Raw genomic sequence first — 19,707 nt, forward strand, 5'->3', positions numbered from 1 at the left:
AAGGAAAGAATAAAAGAATGCAACACTAACAAAAATGAATAAGGAATTCTTTTTTGTTATGTGTTTATTTTTCACAACTAAAACCAGCAAAAAAAGGTTTCTTGTTTTTCATTCCATGTTTTGTCTATATTATATTTAGCTCAAAGGACTCAGTCAAGAACACTATAATGTAATATGGAACTAAATATGTTTTAGAAATGTCTCCAGGCTTCTATAAAAGAGCTCTCTCTCTCTCTCTCTCTCTCTCTCTCCCTCCCTCTGGGGAATTCCACATTTATAAAAACCTGTCATTGGTAACAAGAATAATAAACTCATTCTTCCCTAAAATCTGATATTTTCTTGCAAAGACATAAATTTATATAAATGCAAGGCTTTTATGAGTAGAAAAACGAAGTTGTGGTAGTCATACTTTTCCCAAAAAGCATCATCAAAGCAAGTAAAAAATATTCTAATAAGAAACCAGAACTAAATTGTGCCTTCAGCTCCCCACAATATGGGGTCAGCATAATCACCTTCATCACCTTATCGCTTTCACAAAAATATTGTGCTCACGCTTTGTTCTGACTGCTGAGAATGATTCACATATTCTGTTGTGCTTAGGATTTGATTATTGTATATGTTGTCAAGTGTCGATGCAAATTACAATCATCAATGACAGAGCCATTTTTACATTCGTTTAGCAGTTAAATCTCCCTCAAACAATACTCTACTGAGAAAGAAGATATAGGACAACATAGTACTCAATAGGTGTCTGAGGGAAAAGGTCATAGATGGAACACCTCTGGTCTTGATCTACTTCATCAAAGCTGGCTTGGGGTTAAATTATAACCACAGCAACTTATTATCATCAATCATTAACTTCTCTCTCTCTCTTTCCTGTTACTAGATAATGGTCTGGTACAGATGTAGATGATAGAACTCAGCAATCAGGAAATAGTCGGACAATTTTTTATGATGACATTAACAATTATTTTCTGCTGCTAATATTATTGTTATTGTTGGCACTCCGTCGCTTACGACAACGAAGGTTCCAGTTGATCCGATCAACAGAACAGCCTGCTCATGAAATTAACGTGCAAGTGGCTGAGCACTCCACAGACATGTGTACCCTTAATGTAGTTCTGGGGGATATTCAGTGTGACACAAAGTGTGACAAGGCTGGCCCTTTGAATTACAGGCACAACAGAAGCAGGAAGTAAGAGTGAGAGAAAGTTGTGGTGAAAGAGTACAGCAGGGTTCGCCACCATCCCCTGCTGGAGCCACGTGGAGCTTTAGGTGTTTTCGCTCAATAAACACTCACAATGCCCGGTCTGGGAATCGAAACTGCGATCCTATGACCGCGAGTCTGCTGCCCTAACCATTGGGTCATTGCGCCTCCACTTGCTAATATTAACCATAAAGACATTAAAAGTTCATACAGCAGTTATAGCAAAGATATTCTCTGGTGGTCATGCATTTATAACAGTTGATACTTCATATAAAGGTTGGATTTCCTTCTTCAAAGCCAGAAAATATTTCATCAAGCTGGCAGAATCCTCAGTGTTGGATAAAATATCTTGTGGCAATTGTTTACACTCTTTATGTCCTGAATTCAAATCTCACTTAGGTTACTTTTGCTTTTGACCCTTTTGGAATTTGATAAAATTAAATACCAATCAAGTAATTGGAGTTGATGGTATCAGCTAACGCCTTTCCCCTCAAAACTAGTGATCTGGTACTTAAATCAGAAACCAATGTTGTTATTGTTGCTTTGTTGCTGTTGCTGCTGTTCTTCTTCTTCTTCTTCTTCTTGCAAAGTAGCAAACTGGCAGAATCATTAGCACATCAGACAAGACAAGATGCCTAGCAGCATTTCTTCTGGCTTTGTTTTCTGAGTACAAATTCTGCCATCATCATCTTGACTTTTCATTTTTTCAGGGTTGATAAAATAAGTACCAGTCAAGCACTGGAGTTGATGTAAGTGATTATCACCCTCCCCAAAAATGTTCAGGCCTTGTGCCAATAGTAGAAAGAATTATTATCATCATTATTATTATCATTACTACTACCACTACTACTTCAACTACTACTACATGCTATATTAGTTAGCAGGGATGTTGTCTTGAGGTTTGGTGATAATAAGTCTCCTCAAATCTCAGGAATATTTCTTAGGATTCTTGCAGAATAAAAGATTGCACTTTTCTGCAGCTTGATAATATGAGTCTCAATTCCAATATCGCTTACTACATCGAGGGTTCCAGTTGATCTGATCAACGGAACAGCCTGCTTGTGAAATTAACGTGCAAGTGGCTGAGCGCTCCACAGACACGTGTACCCTTAACGTAGTTCTCGGGGATGTTCAGCATGACACACTGTGACAAGGCTGACCCTTTGAATTATAGGCACAACAGAAACAGGAAGTAAGAGTGAGAGAAAGTTGTGGTGAAAGAGTACAGCAGGGTTCGCCACCATCCCCTGCTGGAGCCACGTGGAGCTTTAGGTGTTTTCGCTCAATAAACACTCACAATGCCCGGTCTGGGAATCGAAACTGCGATCCTATGACCGCGAGTCTGCTGCCCTAACCATTGGGTCATTGCGCCTCCACTTGCTAATATTAACCATAAAGACATTAAAAGTTCATACAGCAGTTATAGCAAAGATATTCTCTGGTGGTCATGCATTTATAACAGTTGATACTTCATATAAAGGTTGGATTTCCTTCTTCAAAGCCAGAAAATATTTCATCAAGCTGGCAGAATCCTCAGTGTTGGATAAAATATCTTGTGGCAATTGTTTACACTCTTTATGTCCTGAATTCAAATCTCACTTAGGTTACTTTTGCTTTTGACCCTTTTGGAATTTGATAAAATTAAATACCAATCAAGTAATTGGAGTTGATGGTATCAGCTAACGCCTTTCCCCTCAAAACTAGTGATCTGGTACTTAAATCAGAAACCAATGTTGTTATTGTTGCTTTGTTGCTGTTGCTGCTGTTCTTCTTCTTCTTCTTCTTCTTGCAAAGTAGCAAACTGGCAGAATCATTAGCACATCAGACAAGACAAGATGCCTAGCAGCATTTCTTCTGGCTTTGTTTTCTGAGTACAAATTCTGCCATCATCATCTTGACTTTTCATTTTTTCAGGGTTGATAAAATAAGTACCAGTCAAGCACTGGAGTTGATGTAAGTGATTATCACCCTCCCCAAAAATGTTCAGGCCTTGTGCCAATAGTAGAAAGAATTATTATCATCATTATTATTATCATTACTACTACCACTACTACTTCAACTACTACTACATGCTATATTAGTTAGCAGGGATGTTGTCTTGAGGTTTGGTGATAATAAGTCTCCTCAAATCTCAGGAATATTTCTTAGGATTCTTGCAGAATAAAAGATTGCACTTTTCTGCAGCTTGATAATATGAGTCTCAATTCCAATATCCTTCAGCCTCTTAGGAAGCATTATGAGTGTTGTGCCAAGTGCACCAGTTACCACAGGAATAATTATCATCTTTAGCCTGGGCAAAGTTTAGAGAGCTCTTACCCCTGCTGGCGACAAAGGGACTCTCACTCAGAGTAAAAGGCAGACTGTATGACGCATGCGTACGAACAGCCATGCTATATGGCAGTGAAACATGGGCTGTAACTGCTGAGGACATACGTAAGCTCGCAAGGAATGAAGCCAGTATGCTCCGTTGGATGTGTAATGTCAATGTGAATACCCGTCAGAGTGTAAGTATCTTGAGAGAAAAGCTGAACATTAGAAGCATCAGTTGTGGCGTGCAAGAGAGACGATTGCGCTGGTATGGACATGTGGTGAGAATGGATGAGGATAGCTGCGTGAAAAAGTGCCACACCCTAACAGTTGAGGGAACCCGTGGAAGAGGTAGGCCCAGGAAGACCTGGGCTGAGGTGGTGAGGCAAGACCTTCGTACATTGGGCCTCACCGAGGCGATGACTACTGACCGAGACCTTTGGAAATGTGCTGTGCGTGAGAAGACCCGGCAAGCCAAGTAAGATCGTTGCCAGTGCCCCTGGACTAGTTCTTGTGCGGGTGGCACATGAGATGCACCATTTTGAGCGTGGCCATTGCCAGTACCGCCTGACTGGCTCCCGTAGGAATTTTGAGCGAGATCGTTGCCAGTGCCCCTGGACTGGCTTGTGCGGGTGGCACATAAAAGACACCATTTCGAGCGTGGCCGTTTTCGTGCGGGTAACACGTAAAAGCACCCACTACACTCTCTGAGTGGTTGGCGTTAGGAAGGGCATCCAGCTGTAGAAACTCTGCCAAATTAGACTGGAGCCTGGTGTTGCCATCCGGTTTCACCAGTCCTCAGTCAAATCGTCCAACCCATGCTAGCATGGAAAGCGGACGTTAAACGATGATGATGATGATGATGATCTTACACAATCTCTTAATCTCTCTTCCTAAGTCATGATATTTCCCAATTTCTTTGGTATCCATTCAATTATATGGTATTATACAGTTTATGATCTTATACTTTTTTTTTGTTTCTTTTGTCCTCTATAATCATGTCTAGTTTTCTTATTTCAATAGTATGGTCAATCTTTATGGGGAAGTCCCATAAAATTCTGTAATTCTTATTCTTTATCACAGCCTTTGGTTTGTGTTCATTTCACTCTCTCATATTTTTTAGGCTGTAGCTAAGAGACTGTATAACATGTATACTTTAAACTTTGCCATTTCTGTACTGCTAACTATCACTCTCTCTTCAGTGGACCATTTCTACTGCCAGTCATCACCTACTCTTACTTTTGTCAATCATCCACTCTCAACTACATCCCAATAACCCTGCCTTTTCTAACATACAGTTGCTTCTTCCATTCACCCATCCTGGTCCCTCTGCTGTCATCACTTTCTCTCATGTTCCCCTCAGTCACCTAAGAGACTTTGCACATTCTAGATAACTGAGTTCTCTCAATACTTACTCTTTTGCCTCTTTCATCCACCTATTTCTAGCTTTTCTGCTATTATCACACTCACTCTCTTTCTATTTCTTTCTGCTAATCTCCTCTTTGGTCTACATATCATATCTTACTGAGTACCCTCTAAATTTTACTGCTTCCAAGGCATACACACACGTGGTGGTACAACAAAAGAAAGAACTCGCACAATCACTCTGCATGGTGAGGGAGATAACTTTTCTAGTATTGGTGCTCTACAAAATGCACCCAATGTACACTATAAAATGGTTGGCAAATGACTAGAGAAAGTGTAGGGATGTGAGGTCCCTTTAGTCTTGTCTTGTTTAAAATTTAGCCTCTCTAGAGTTGGTGCCACAAGAATGCACCTAATACACTCTGTAAAGTTGTAAAAAAGTTGTGATAGAAGGCCATCTACTGAGAAAACCAAACCAAATGACATGTACAAGTACCAGTTGATGAAAGCAACAGCTCCTAATAAGAAATTACTCAGATGATGGAATCCTGTCAAACCTATGCCAGTATTGAAAGCAGACATTTAATGTTAATGATTGCACAAGTCAAACAACAGAGTAAAAAGCTACCTCAGAAGATCCTCTCTCATCCTGACCAATTCTATCACAACTCTTCTTGTTGCTGACTAGAGTTTGAATAAATTGCAGCTTTGTTTGTTTATATTCGTCTGTATTAGGTATCATATAAATTACATTCACTCAATTTATAGACAAATCTAAATTTATGAAGGTAAAATTTCAATTTCATACATGAAAAAAAAAGTTAATCACACTTACAGCATCCAAAAAGCAAAGGAAATGGCCACAACTATTTTCCACAGCTCTGTTTCGAGCAAAACCAACTGCAAGTAAAAATAAGCAAAAATTTGTTTAGTTCAATAATAATATGAGCATAACTACTCACTTGTACACAATCCATGAGTCATTTCAATTAAACTGTACAACAAAGGTATATTAAGTTAATCTATACATAATGAATTTTTATTTATTTATCTTTTTAAAAGAATAAAAATAACATTTGAGTAGAGGCAAAATGACTCAGTTGACAAACTACCTAATTACCAGATCATAGATTTTAAGTTCACACTCTCTCACTCTCATCATTTAACATCTATTTTCTATGCTGGCATGGGTTGGATGGCCTGACAAGAACTGGCAAGGCCAAGGACCACACCAGGTTCTATAGTCTGTTTTGGCTTGATTTCTATGGCTGGATGACCTTCCTAATGCTAACCACTTTACAGAGTGTACTGGGTGCTTTTTACATGGCACCATTACCAGTGCTTTTTACATGTCACCAGCACCCCGAAAACAATTTGTAGTATCTCTAGACAGAATAATACATCTCATTTGCTTCCATTCATTGAAAATATACCAAGTGTTTGAGGTATGTGAACTTAAATATTTTGAAAGCTTATAAAATGCACTATCTCAATTTTAGCATGCCCTTTCTTGAACTACCATTTATCTAGATTCTGATTTTGTGTTTATAAGATGCAGAGTGATTTTCTGGGGCATAGTTTTGGGTAAGAAGTGCACCATATAAGTATACCACTCAGTTAAACAATATCTTTCATCTTCTTAGAAATCAATGAAATGCAGTACAAGTAATATACTACAGAAATACAATGCTCCTACAAAATCAGTTCATACTCTACAAAAGAACGAAATTAATATTTTTAAAAAACTGACTTCTAGCAGATACAATGATGCTAAGTTATTGATTGTAATCCATGGGCAAGTTTTGTTCATATATTGAACTAATTCACTTCACACAGACAGATAATGTGCACAAAGAAGTTATGAATTTTAAAGCTTCTTATTTTTTGAGGCCTAAAAATTGCAGGTTTCAGATCTGTGTAAAAAAGATATCTATAAAAAAAAGGTGAAAATGTAACGTTAGTGACTTACCTCCCTTGGGCGAACCATATTTATTTTTCATTAAAATAACTTGGATATTTTTTTCTTTTAATTTTGATCTCCAAACCTCTAAAAGGTCAAATGAATCATCCTAAAATTTCAAATAAATAATATCAATTATTATAATTCTCATTTTATTATTATTAGCATTATTGTAGTTGTTGCTTCTAATTAAGGTGTAAGGCCTAAATTAGAAGCAACAATTTTAATTTTAAAGGAGAGGAACAGTTGATTATATTAACCCTCATACTTGACTGGTACTCTATCGGCCTTGAAATGATGAAAAACAAAGTTGACTTCAGCGAGATTTGAACTCTCATAGTAAAGAGCCAGAACAAATACTGCACTGCATTTTTTACTTGATGCTCTAATGATTCTGCCAATCCACTACCTTACATAATGATTCCTTACACAGGTGCAAAGCCAGAAATTTGGTGATGGGAGTGGTATTCAACAACAATAAATGACTGGTATTTCGTTTTATTGGACCCCACCCCCTCCACCTCCAGATGGACGAAATGCAAAGTTGACCGCAGCAGGACTTGAACTCATATTGTAAAGACATTTTACGCAACACTCTAACAATTCTACAACTGTACCATGTTATAATTTCTAATTTAGACACAAGGCAATTTTTGAGGGGAGGGGTTAGTTAATTACATTGATCTCAATACTTGACAGGTATGTACATTATCTAATCAGTCCCAGAAGGATGAAAGGTAAAGATGACCTCAGTAGTATTTGAACTTAGAATGTAAAGGTCTGGAATAAATACTGCAATGCATTTGTTCAATACTCAAACAATTCTGCCAAACCACAGCTTTGATATAATTATTATTATTATTATTATTATTATTATTTCTACTCTAGGCACAAGGCCTTGAAAATTTGTGGGGAAAGGGGCTAGTCGATTATATCGAATCCAGTGTGTAACTGGTACTTATTTCATCAACCCCGAAAGGATGAAAGGCAAAGTTGACCTCGGTGGAATTTAAACTCAAAACATAGCGGCAGATGAAATACCTATTTCTTTACTGCCCACAAGGGGCTAAACACAGAGGGGACAAACAAGGACAGACAAACAGATTAAGTCGATTATATCGACCCCAGTGCGTAACTGGTACTTATTTAATCGACCCCGAAAGGATGAAAGGCAAAGTCGACCTCGGCGGAATTTGAACTCAGAACGTAGCAGCAGACTAAATACCGCTAAGCATTTCGCCCGGCGTGCTAACGATTCTGCCAGCTCGCCGCCTTCCGGCAGATGAAATACCGCTAAGCATTTCACCTGGCATGTTAATGATTCTGCCAGCTCACTCCCTTCTATATTTAAGAGATGAGGAATTATGTACACAATTTACATTTGAAGGATATTTGTACTCATCTTGTTTGTTGTTAATACAACGTTTTGTCTTATATACCCTCCAGCCTTTATCAAGTGTCTTGGGGAAATTTCGAACATGGGTTCTCATTCCTAAGATATCTGTTGTTGTTGTTGTTATTATTATCATTGCCTTTGCACAGCTTCTAACGCTGGAGATGTACTACAGTGTCAGCTGTTCACTACCAGTGAACTAAGGTAACACCCCTTATTTTTTGAGCACCTTCCAGAGTATTCAAGCAGTTCCAATACCCCCTTCACCTCCCCTATGGCTTACAGTTCTGCAAACTGTATGGTAACCTCAATAGTGCAAGTGACATGAAAAAAAGCACCCAGTCCATGCTGTAAAGTGGCTGATGCTAGGAACAGCATCCAGCTGTAAAAACCATACCAAAGTAAACACTAAAGCTTGATGTAGTTCTTAGACACATTGAATTCTCACCAAACTCTCCAACCCATGCCAGCATGAAACATGGATGCTAAATGATGATACAATAATTAAAACAAGGTTAATTCAAACTATGAAAACACAAATTGGATGACCCTCCTCCACACAGGTGAGAACCTACTGCTCACATTGAAACTAGGCGGCACTAGTGTATGGGTATGTGTGGAATGCACAAGCTTGATCTGCTTCTTCATGCTAACCTCAAAATTAAAAACCAGGTAGTTGGTTCTATAATGTTGCCCTCAACCAATAGAAGTGTTACCAGCCCCACACATCAGCTAGGATCACCTGTAATTTTTGGAGACATGAAAAAACCTAACCTGCTTTTGATATAGAGATCGGTAACCTTCCTCATTTCCCATTCTTGGATATAGAACTCCAGTAAAGATATACCTTCCTTGATTAAAAAGCTGTACTAATAGATTTCTTCTTGGCAAGTTGATTCATGTTCAGAAATTGCCTGTTATTGACATCTTGAACAGAGTTAAAACTGCTGCTTTTTGCTATATTCTTCATTTGATAAATTTATGTATTGTTGTTATTGTTATTACTTTTTGTTTATGTTTGGCTAATTTGTGTTTTTTAGATATTAACCCCTTAGCATTTAATCCAGCCATACATAGCCCAAATATTCTACCCATTTTATGTTCAAACTGGCTAGATCAAGCCTCTCACACCTACTCTATTATGTCATTCTAAGACTAAACAGTTACATCATCGAAATATTGAAGCTGCAGATAATCCATGATTAATTAAAATCAATGTGAATAAATAAAGGTAACATTTGACAAAATAATCTCAATGCTAAAGGGTTAAATTATGATTAACTGTGTCTATCTATTTGGTATGTGGAGGCGCAATGGCCCAGTGGTTAAGGCAGCGGACTCGCGGTCGTAGGATTGCGGTTCTGATTCCCAGACCGGTTGTTGTGAGTGTTTATTGAGCAAAAACACCTAAAGCTCCACGAGGCTCTGGCAGGGGATGGTGGCAAACCCTGCTGTACTCTTCCACCACAACTTTCTCTCACTCTTACTTCCTGTTTCAGTTGTGCCTGTAATTCAAAGGGTCAGCCTTGTCACACTGTGTCACACTTAATATCCCCGAGAACTACGTTAAGGCTACACGTGTCTGTGGAGTGCTCAGCCACTTGCACGTTAATTTCATGAGCAGACTGTTCCGTTGATCGGATCAACTGGAACCCTTGACGTCGTAAGCGACGGAGCGCCAACTATTTGGTATATTTTTTTTTCACCACTATTTTAATCACTTTTCAGCTTCACACCTTCATTCCTATTCTTTAATCATGTAACTCCTCTACAGCAGGAAACAGTAAGAAATGGCTCAGTCCATTTTCTCTCATACTTTAGTTGCCTTCTTCAAAGGTTTGTAGTCTTGCAAGCTGCATGGTGATCTCACTAGTGCTGGTGGTATGGAAAAAGTCCTCAGTACATGTTGTAAAATGGTTGGCATTAGGAAGGGCATCCAGATGTAAAAACCATGCCTAAGAAGACACTGGAGCACAATGCAGTCTTTGGACCCATAAGATCTTGTCAAACCAGCCAACCCATGCTGGCATGGAACATGGGACGTTTAATGATGATTTATCTTGTTTTGAATTTAAGTGACCCTTTGCTTTCAAAGAAGCATATTCAATGGCACTTCTCATGCTACAAGCTCTCACTGTTCCTCTAGTAGAGAAAACCATATTGAAAATTGTTACTCACTAAACTACTTGGTTAGAAAATTATTGTAACCATAACAAATTTCAGAAAAAGAATGTTTAGAAGAGAACTTCTGTCTACTTCAGGGAATTAGACAAAAGGTTTATACACAGGGAAAAACTCCAAGGAGAGTAGTAGCAACAGCAGCAGCAGCAACAGGAGGAGAAGGAGGAGGGAATGTGCTGCAACAGTGCATCACTGCATCCACCATTTGTTAGCAATTCCCTGCTCCTGCTGGATGACACCTTTGCACCATTTAAGCGAAAACCCTGTAACCCATGAGTCTGTTTGGGCAGTTGTTGTTGGTGAGGACTTTACAAAGTCAGAGAGCAATTATTACCTCAACCTCTTTTAACTGCCTTTTACAACACTCAGCAAAAATGGGTCTGTTCTTTGACATGCCAGTCTCCACACGAGTACATTTGAAGCATTTAGTAACAGAGTGTCATAAGTGCCACTCCGGCCATTTTCAAGGTTAGTATATCATTTTCTTTGTCTCAACGTCTAAAATCCGAAAAAGTTGGGAGGGAGAACCAGTGAGGCTTGCAATAAGGTAAAAAATCTGACTGAAAAAAATTGCACCTCAACGCTATTGTCATGATGCTCGCTCACCCAAACTTGAACCAGACAGTTTAGTAACACACCATTGTAAGCACACATGCTCAATCAATAACTTTGGTGTGGTCTCTGTATCATTTTTGAGGTGTTATGGTTCATTTTCTGATATTCCTTGTTAACAATGTAATGATAATGGGCTATTATCTCACTATCTTGTCTTACTTACCTCTTAAAGATACTTACCTTGGTACATTAAAACACAAATAATACCTTTGTGGGGGATATGTATGTTTTTTCTAGGTATTATGGCTAAAATATGCAATGGAATACACCATTTTGTAGTACCGGTATATTCTACAAAATGAGAAAGATGCAGTCATTGTTTCGTCTTTCAGATGCATGCATAAATAAATAATTTTACATAGATGGAATGATTAGAGGAGGTCTTCACAGTTATTTTAACTCCAAAACCAGCTTCCTAACTTCATTCCTTGTCAAGATATCGCATTCTGAAAGTCACAAAACTTTGACTGTGTTTTTCTCAGTTTTTAAGATGTGGCACTTACGACTGTCTGTTACTAAATGCCTCATTTGGTGATACACATCTTGTTTGTTCACAAAAGTAGAAACCATTATGATAGACACAGACATCAAGTGTTAATGAACTTATCATTGTGGCATGTTGACAGCTGAAAGTTTGTTTATTGTGTTGCCTTTTGTGCATGTGACTCTGTGTGTGTGTGTGTGTGTGTGTGTGTGTGTGTGTGTGTGTATGCACGCGCACATGTGTCCATGCTTGCATGTGTGTGTATCATTGTGTAAGATATTTATGTATGCAGCTACCACTGTTTCAGTTAAGATAGTAGTACTCTAATACTGGATACATTTGTATGCTGTAGAGGATCAACAGCTATTCAGAGCTAAAATATTTTTGGGCTCTTAAGAGATAAAAATCAGCCTTAGGATGCAGCATTAACTATAATATAGAAGTTGCAGAGTCACCATAACAGTCATTGGAAAGTGTGAACTTTTGAGGTAAATTCTATAGAGAGAGAGTATAGTGTTGTGATTGTGTTTTTTTATACATTTAGCAACTATGTTTTAGTATTATTAAATAAAATTACATTGACGTATCAACTTTATTTGCAATCATACTACAAACCTAATGGTAGATAACTAGGTTGCATGTGAACAACATTTGGCATTTCTGTGCCTCTATACTAAATTCAAGATATATAATACATGAACAGTACTGTAGTGTAGGGCAAATTTGTTCTTTATATATCATCATGTTTCAGACTGCAATACTTACTGTACTGGCATCATCATATGCTGATAATTCCAAGGAACCTGTAAATGTCTGATCAGATATTGACTTCAAACATTCATCCAACCACTTAGAAGCATTGTGTACAGGTAAAATGATGCTCTGTCAAAAGTAAAGAAAGAAAATGTTAGTAAAATATTCAGTATTTAACTATTCATGTAAAATTGATTTTACCAAAAACTGAAAAGGTGGTACTTTATGAATGAAGACAGAGATAAGATATCATAAAGAGAGGCAATGGGTGTATGAGATATTATACAGCTCACTAGTTCAAAAAGAGCAGAAATCATTGTAGTAGAAAAATGAACAGGACACACCACACCATTGAGATAGTGGATGGATTAAAGTTCACTAATCAGTCAGGCAACCAATGTTTTGAAATACAATCTTAAATTATTTTTTGTGCATCAGTAGATCTATTTTTACTCCATGTACAAGTCATATACTAATGTTGGTTGTAATTGGGTTTTATGAAGAATCATCAGCAACTATTCGAAAAACTAAGCATTTTTTAGCCCAGAAGAGAAAACCGTGCCTTTGAGATGCAATTTTGGCAATATTGCTTGTATGTGGTTATGAGTGTCTATCATTTATAAACTCAGTGAAAAATTTTACTTGTACAAGAGGTGTTCATTAAAGATTTTCCCTGACCCACTTCCGGTTATTTCAGGAAAGCGAACTTGTACAGGTATAATCATACATGTCACATTGTAAATTGCAGCTTTCCACTAGTATTCTTTTGCCTTTTACAGCTGCTGAAGTAGACTAAGGTGTTATAATGGAGGCAGTTGATTGCAGATCAGTGATCAGATTCTTATACTTGAAAGGTCATACACCAAAAGAGACTTTCGATGAGATGAAAGAAGTTTATGGTGACAATGCACCCATTATACAACATAGTCAAGCACTGGCATCACCAGTTCAAAAGTAGTCAGACATTGGTGGAAACTGCTCCTACTCCTGGACAATCACATTCCACCATTGATGACGACACCATCCATAAAGTGGAAGCTGCCATTCTGAAGGATCACCACATAGCTATTCAACAACTAGCCCAAGAAGTGAAGGTAAGTGTAGGGTCCATGAAAAAAAGAGACTAAATACTTTGTACTCAGAGCAATAAGTGAATTATAGGATTTGCAGCAGGTTCTTTTCTACTCTAGGCACAAGGCCTGAAATTTTGGGGGAGGGGGCCAGTCGATTAGATCGACCTCAGTATGCAACTGGTATTTAAATCATCGACCCCGTAAGGATGAAAGGCAAAGTCGACCTCGGCGAAATTTGAACTCAGAACGTAAAGACAGACGAAATATCGCTATGTACTTCGCCCGGCGTGCTAACGTTTCTGCCAGCTCGCCGCCTTAGAATCCAAAATATAATACAAACACGAACGTGAGATTAACACTCAACGTTTATGCAATTACTTATTCTATACTTTGAAATGACTTTTGTATAGGATTTAAAGCATAGTCGTTTCATTCGAAAATTTAATGACGTTCGGCTTTTGAATAGTATTCTGGTAAATGCTTAGTATTTTCTTTTAAGTTTACTACCGCAGTGTGAAGATTACCTATTTAATATGTCCGTGTATGTGTAAGAGTGTGTCCAAGAGAAAGTGAAACATAAACATGTGCACATGCACATTACAAATGGAATATAAATGCGAGGTGTATACACATATGCAGATAAAAAAAAAGTGACAGGTCGTTATACGTATGCATGTGCATACACACTTTGCTAAAATGTATTCCTTGATTTCCGTATAATCAACTACAACTGAAAACAGTAAATAGGAAGGATGTGCACACCTTGTGCAGGGCTTTAAACACAGCAGTTCAATTAATAGAATTTTGAAACAGGCCGAATGAATAAAATAAAGTTATTTGAACTCATTTTAAGATATAAATTAATTTAAATTCGCCCTCTAAGAATGCATAAGTTTAAAATAAAATATAAAATAAATATCCCATAACAAAATAAAATGAAATAAAAAACAACTTACTACATCTGACATGTTAAGAGATGTTATCTCGCAGCAGTTTCAGTTTCCTTTTTGTTTAGTTTTAAGCACCTAATGTTGATTTCTTTCCGCAAAATAAACGACTCTAGATGTGCATGTGGAGATAAGGTGAAGAGATGATGCCCATGCTTGTTTAACAGTGTTATTAGCAGCATAGGTAAGCTGAAATGGCCTCAAACGGAAATCGAAACTGTTTCGTATATTGCACTAGTTAGAAACAGACCACGGTACTCGTTACATCTGTTGATGTTGATTAAACTGTCGGAACTCGAAAACAACATACTGAAGGGAGATAACAATCTTTAAACAGTGAACAATAAGGAAGATAACTCTAATGTAACTTGCTGATATCTCGTCTGTCATTTATGCCAATATATTGGGAATTCACTTTCATGCGCGACGATTCGCTTCGAATGAGCCAACGTTGAAACTTTTGAGATCTCTATTCTAGACACAGAAGCCTAGTACATCTAAAGATGTGGAGATTATCTCGGCACACAAACTCAAAAGAAACATATCTCGAGACGGATGTGGGATGAATTGCCTCTTATTAAAGAATTTATCACCATCAGTTATTAGAGGCAAATTTGGCGATGCGATATCCTAGGATAAATTACTGTGAAATCAATAGTCCCTCTAGAAAACAGATGAATTCCTGGGAGAAAGCAATGGTCTACACGTCAACAATGCATTTGATATAACGCGCCTACCCTACAATGGGGTTCAAAGCAATGCCCAAACATAGTAAAAACATAAAATAGAACTCGTTGAAGTTTTTCATAATTTTCTTACAAACTTACTTTGACAACAAATCTATTTTGTTGAAGAAGACGGAAATCCTTGTGCACGTGTGAATGTTTACGTATGCATGCACGCATACATACATATATACATACAGGCGTAGGAGTGGCTGTGTGGTAAGTAGCTTGCTTACCAACCACATGGTCTCGGGTTCAGTCCCACTGCGTGGCATCTTGGGCAAGTGTCTTCTGCTATAGCCTCGGGCCGACCAAAGTCTTGTGAAGTTTATCATTTAAGTACATATGAGCATTTATAGATATGTAAGTATATGCATGAGAAGACATACATAAAACAAAACATAAATTTGCATACATACATACAGACAAAAATACCCTGTTGTTGATGTTGAAATTCCAATGAAGGAGCCTCGGATCTAGGTTAGAAACCGACTCTTTCTCTATTGGCAAGAAATCTTGGAATAAAACTGAATAATGACATACTTCTGATGAACAAAGCTGTACTCTCTGAGGTAAAAAAGAAAAAAGAAAAACTTGTTTAAAGAAAGAAAAAAACATCGTAGGACCCTTTCAACAATATGACTTGATTATAGGAAGGCATTTGACTCTATACCCCACTCATTACTGCTGAAGTGTCTCCATTTAACAAAAATGCCTGTTATCTTAATTGCTGCCATTGAGAAGCTCAAAGACCTGGGCAACAATTTCTACACTTAGAACAGAGAGTGGAACGATCGTTTCTAATGTCATAAATCATTCTAAGGAGATAGTCTCTCTGTACTTCTGTTCATTTTGACGTTAAACCCATTGTAATTCTTGCTACAAAAAACAAATGGCTACATGCTAGAGTCTGCAACTGCAAGAGATATTAATCTAACCCATAATTTCTTTGTGGATGACCTTAGATTTATGCTAAAAATGTTAACAATGCCAATCAACAACTGAAAATAATAACATTTTCAGCTGACATAGGAATGGGATTTGGCCAGAAGTGTTCTTATTTGTTGAACAGGGAAAATCAGTCTCCCAGACACAAAACCTGCGCATCAATGGTCTCACTATTCCTCCTGTCCTACACAATGAATGCTACAAGTGCCTTGGCATTGATGAGAATATATCATATCAAGGTACTTTGAATAAAGATAGAGTGACCCAAGAATATTACACCAGACTAAGAATAGTGTGGCAGTCAAAACCCTCCTCTTACACGACAATATCCCAGAATGCATTAGCAGTACCAGTGCTGATTCCAACATTTGGAATACTTGATTGGCATGTAGAAGAAATCCACTCCACAACATTGATACACGTGTAGCGTACAATCGAGTGAAATGCCTCTTTCCCCTTTAATATATATACATGCATTCGAACGTAACAGGTAACAGCTAGCCTTTGGCCGCTATTTGGACCCCGTTGTATCCACTACTCTGATTGGTTGGTATTGGCGCAATTTGTCCCTTACACTGTCGCGCTAATTTGCAGCGTATAACCAATCGGAGCCTCTAAATAAAATCACGTGAGACAGCCTGTTCTCAACCCAGTTTTGAACCTACAGCTCCTTTTAAAAACCCAAATGAATGAGCAGGTAAGTTCGAATTTCCCTCTTTTTCGTGTTTGACATGGCTACGCTATACATTGCTTGTTTAAATGTCCGTGGCCTGAATTCGAAGAGGAAGCATGCTTGCCTCCTCAACGACCTCAGATCACAGTATTGATATTGTGGTCGCTACAGAAACCAAGCTGGACAAGCTGCAGGCCTTCTCAACTCTCCTGAATGGCTGAGAAAATCATGTCTCCTAGCCAAACGGGGGCGTGGGAATAGAAGGGTTGTAGTTTTGCTCCGGAAAAGCCTGGCTTTGCAGACACATACAACCTTCGTGGATCCAGAAGGCGAGTCGGTCGTTCTGGATCTAATATACAGAGGTAAGGCTTTCAGGTTGGTTGGCATCTACGCGCCTAGCACGCTAGGCAAACGGGATGAGTTCTATCGACGCCAGGAGAACTTTCTTGTGACATCAAGGACACTAGTTTTGCTCGGTGACTTTAACGCTATTCTGAATGCACGCCTCAATAGCGTAGGCACGAATGTTAGGAAGTGTAACTCACGCCTCATCGATCTGCTGAAGCGATTTAGGGTGGCAGATCGATACAGACTTGATAATCCGAGCGTTCCAATGTGGATTTTGTCGAATAACGACGGTTCTATCAGGTTTTATACAGACATGATAATAGTTAATGCTAGAGATAAGTCTAGTTTAAGCTGTCCACAGTTTACCTATGAACCCTACACGGATTACAAATTAGTGACGTGTAGGCTGCATATAGATAAGGTTCATAGACAGGGATCTGGCTATTGGAAGTTGAACAAGTCCCTATTGGATTGTGAAACTTACCGTAACCAGATTAAGGTGTTAGTAATGAGGGCACTATCCGACTCTGTAATTAACAACCGGTGGTGGAGTGCCCTCAAAAGAGCCATTCGACTTGAGTCGATTAGATTTAGCAAGTAGTTAAATCTAAAGCAGACTAGAGTAGAAAGGGAATTAGTTAAGGCATTAGAAGAGGCGCTGAGGATGGGCTCTGCACCCCAAATGTTGGCAGCGAGATCACGAAGGATGTAGAGTCCGGGCTAAAATACGTGCACTGGGCCGCGAGGGTATCAACGTTGCCGGGTGGGCTCGCTCGGAAGAAACCCGATTTGGCGTGGAGGCTGCGATAAGATCTGTGGTAGACGAGCATGGACAGGAGATCCAAGGACAAGAAGACCTTTCACGAGCACTTTGCTACGTTGTTCGGGAGGATTGGGACGCGGGACCATGGGGATGCCCTCCGGTATTTCCTGGCCGGCGGCCCGCGTCTTTCGGCGCGTGACGCTGAGCGCTGTGAAGGGCCGAGGAGGTTATAGAGGTGCTTTCCGAGTGCCCCGGGGACAAGTATAGCAATCCGTTTGAGGCTGATGCAGTCAATTGCGAGGATGACGTTCGGTAGGAATTGATAGAATTACAAAATGACAGTGATGTCATAATGCGATATGGCAAAGAAGGCTTGTGGTATCATTAGAGTACATTGAATTCCTACCCGAGGCTGTGGAAACATCTGAAATTACTTTTGCTTACCTTCCCTACCTCATACCTAGTTTACTTTCCCATAAAAGAATTGGATTGGATGTGACACAGCGAGGAGACTTGCGGCTAAAGTTGACAAGTTTGAAACCGAATGTATCTGCATTAGTTGCATCGCACCAGACACATGGTTCTTATTAAAAAGTGTAATTCTTTTCCTTTATAATACAATCATTAATTATTTTTGCATCGGTAGTTTTGATCAATGGTTCATTTGGTGAAAATGAAAACCAGTGTAAAAGAAGGCGCAAGTTTCCAGAAGTTAATCTGTTTGAAAAATATGGAGTTAACGTTAGAATTTTATTTACACTAACAGCGAAACTAAACTCACAATACAGGATTTGTAAACAACCGCGTATTTAGTACAAACGGCACTAATAGGGCAACGAGTCTACGATATAGTGTGTGTGTCAAATGATACAATGAGGTAGGGGATTTTGTGTTGGTGGGGTTATGTCAGGTTTTTTTTTTTTTTTACACAGGTGAGCGATGGAGCATTTTTTGGCTGATAGGTGGGCGATATTACAATTTGGTACAAAAAGTTTGGGAAACACTGCAATATACAATGTCATTCTAAATATTACACATGTCTCTGACATGTTTCTTCTTCACAAAAGCTAGAATTTGTCATTTTTATGGAGAAACACCTATCTCCTTATTTAGGCAAACGATAAGAAGTACGTTTGAATGACTATCTTTCTGTTAGCCTTTCAACGGCCGGAGAAAGTTCAAAAGGTCAACTTATTCTCATTAATCTGTAAGTGCTGAGAGAAGAAAACAAAAGACTTTCAAAATATATTTTAAAATGCTGATTTTTGTGCGACCAAAAATTCTTCAAGCTGGTGTCCCAGCATGGCCGCAATCCAATGACTGAAACAAGTAAAAAGATTTTTAGAAAATAAAAAAAAACTGAGAGGTTTATAAAACAATTTCAAGAGATTTAGCTGTTATTTCTAGCATGTGGAGATACCTTCTAGGCTTAACTTCATGCGCTGGTTGAAAATCATTTTAAAAATTCTGGGGTCGTTATATTCGGCTAAAAATTCTTCAAAGTGGTGCTCCAGCATGGCCGCAGTCTAATAACTGCAACAAGTAAAACTAAAAAAATTCTAGCGTCGATACATTCGAGCAAAAATTCAAGGTGATGTCCCAGCATGGCCGCAGTCTAATAACTGTAACACATAAAAATGAAAAAAAAAATTCTGGGGTCGATACGTTCAACTAAAAATTCTTCAAGGTGGTGTCCCAGCAAGGCCGCAGTCTGATGCCATGACTGGCCGGAGCGAGCTATATGTCTGTCTGTCTGTCTCTCTCTCTCTCTCTCTCTCTCTATCTATCTATCTATCTATTACTCGAAAGTTCGCGCGTCCGCGCTAGCTAGTCGTGAGTAGAAAACACAAATTTAATATAAAAACATATTTCCTGAAATTGCAAATTATTTAAAATATAAAAATATAATTTTCAACAGAGAGAATTTATCAAAATAGAAAACAAATGAAGTTTGAAGTTTAAAAA

The 19,707-nt window shown here is 38.5% G+C and overlaps 1 protein-coding gene across 7 annotated transcripts in view; it reads right to left on the reverse strand.

The window, feature by feature from the left end:
- The window catches only part of LOC106873215 (queuosine-tRNA galactosyltransferase), a 38,664-nt gene extending 19,181 nt beyond the window's left edge, over positions 1-19,483 (reverse strand). Inside the window, exons 1-4 of one of the 7 annotated variants that reach the window (XM_052978482.2) lie at positions 14,295-16,425; positions 12,278-12,394; positions 6,849-6,948; positions 5,715-5,779 (exon numbers count right to left, since the gene is read on the reverse strand). In XM_052978482.2, the coding sequence (XP_052834442.2) occupies positions 5,715-5,779; positions 6,849-6,948; positions 12,278-12,394; positions 14,295-14,306 (294 nt within the window). In that variant the 5' untranslated portion in view covers positions 14,307-16,425. Of the gene's footprint in view, positions 1-5,714; positions 5,780-6,848; positions 6,949-12,277; positions 12,395-14,294; positions 16,539-19,162 lie in introns of those variants that run through there. The other 6 variants (XM_014920465.3, XM_014920464.3, XM_014920462.3 and 3 more) reach the window with 6 other exon arrangements.
- Between the last annotated feature and the right edge of the window lie 224 nt (positions 19,484-19,707).

The sequence above is a fragment of the Octopus bimaculoides genome, chromosome 2, assembly GCF_046866305.1.
Source record: "Octopus bimaculoides isolate indiv1 chromosome 2, ASM4686630v1, whole genome shotgun sequence".
NCBI classification, from domain to species: Eukaryota; Metazoa; Mollusca; class Cephalopoda; order Octopoda; family Octopodidae; genus Octopus; species Octopus bimaculoides.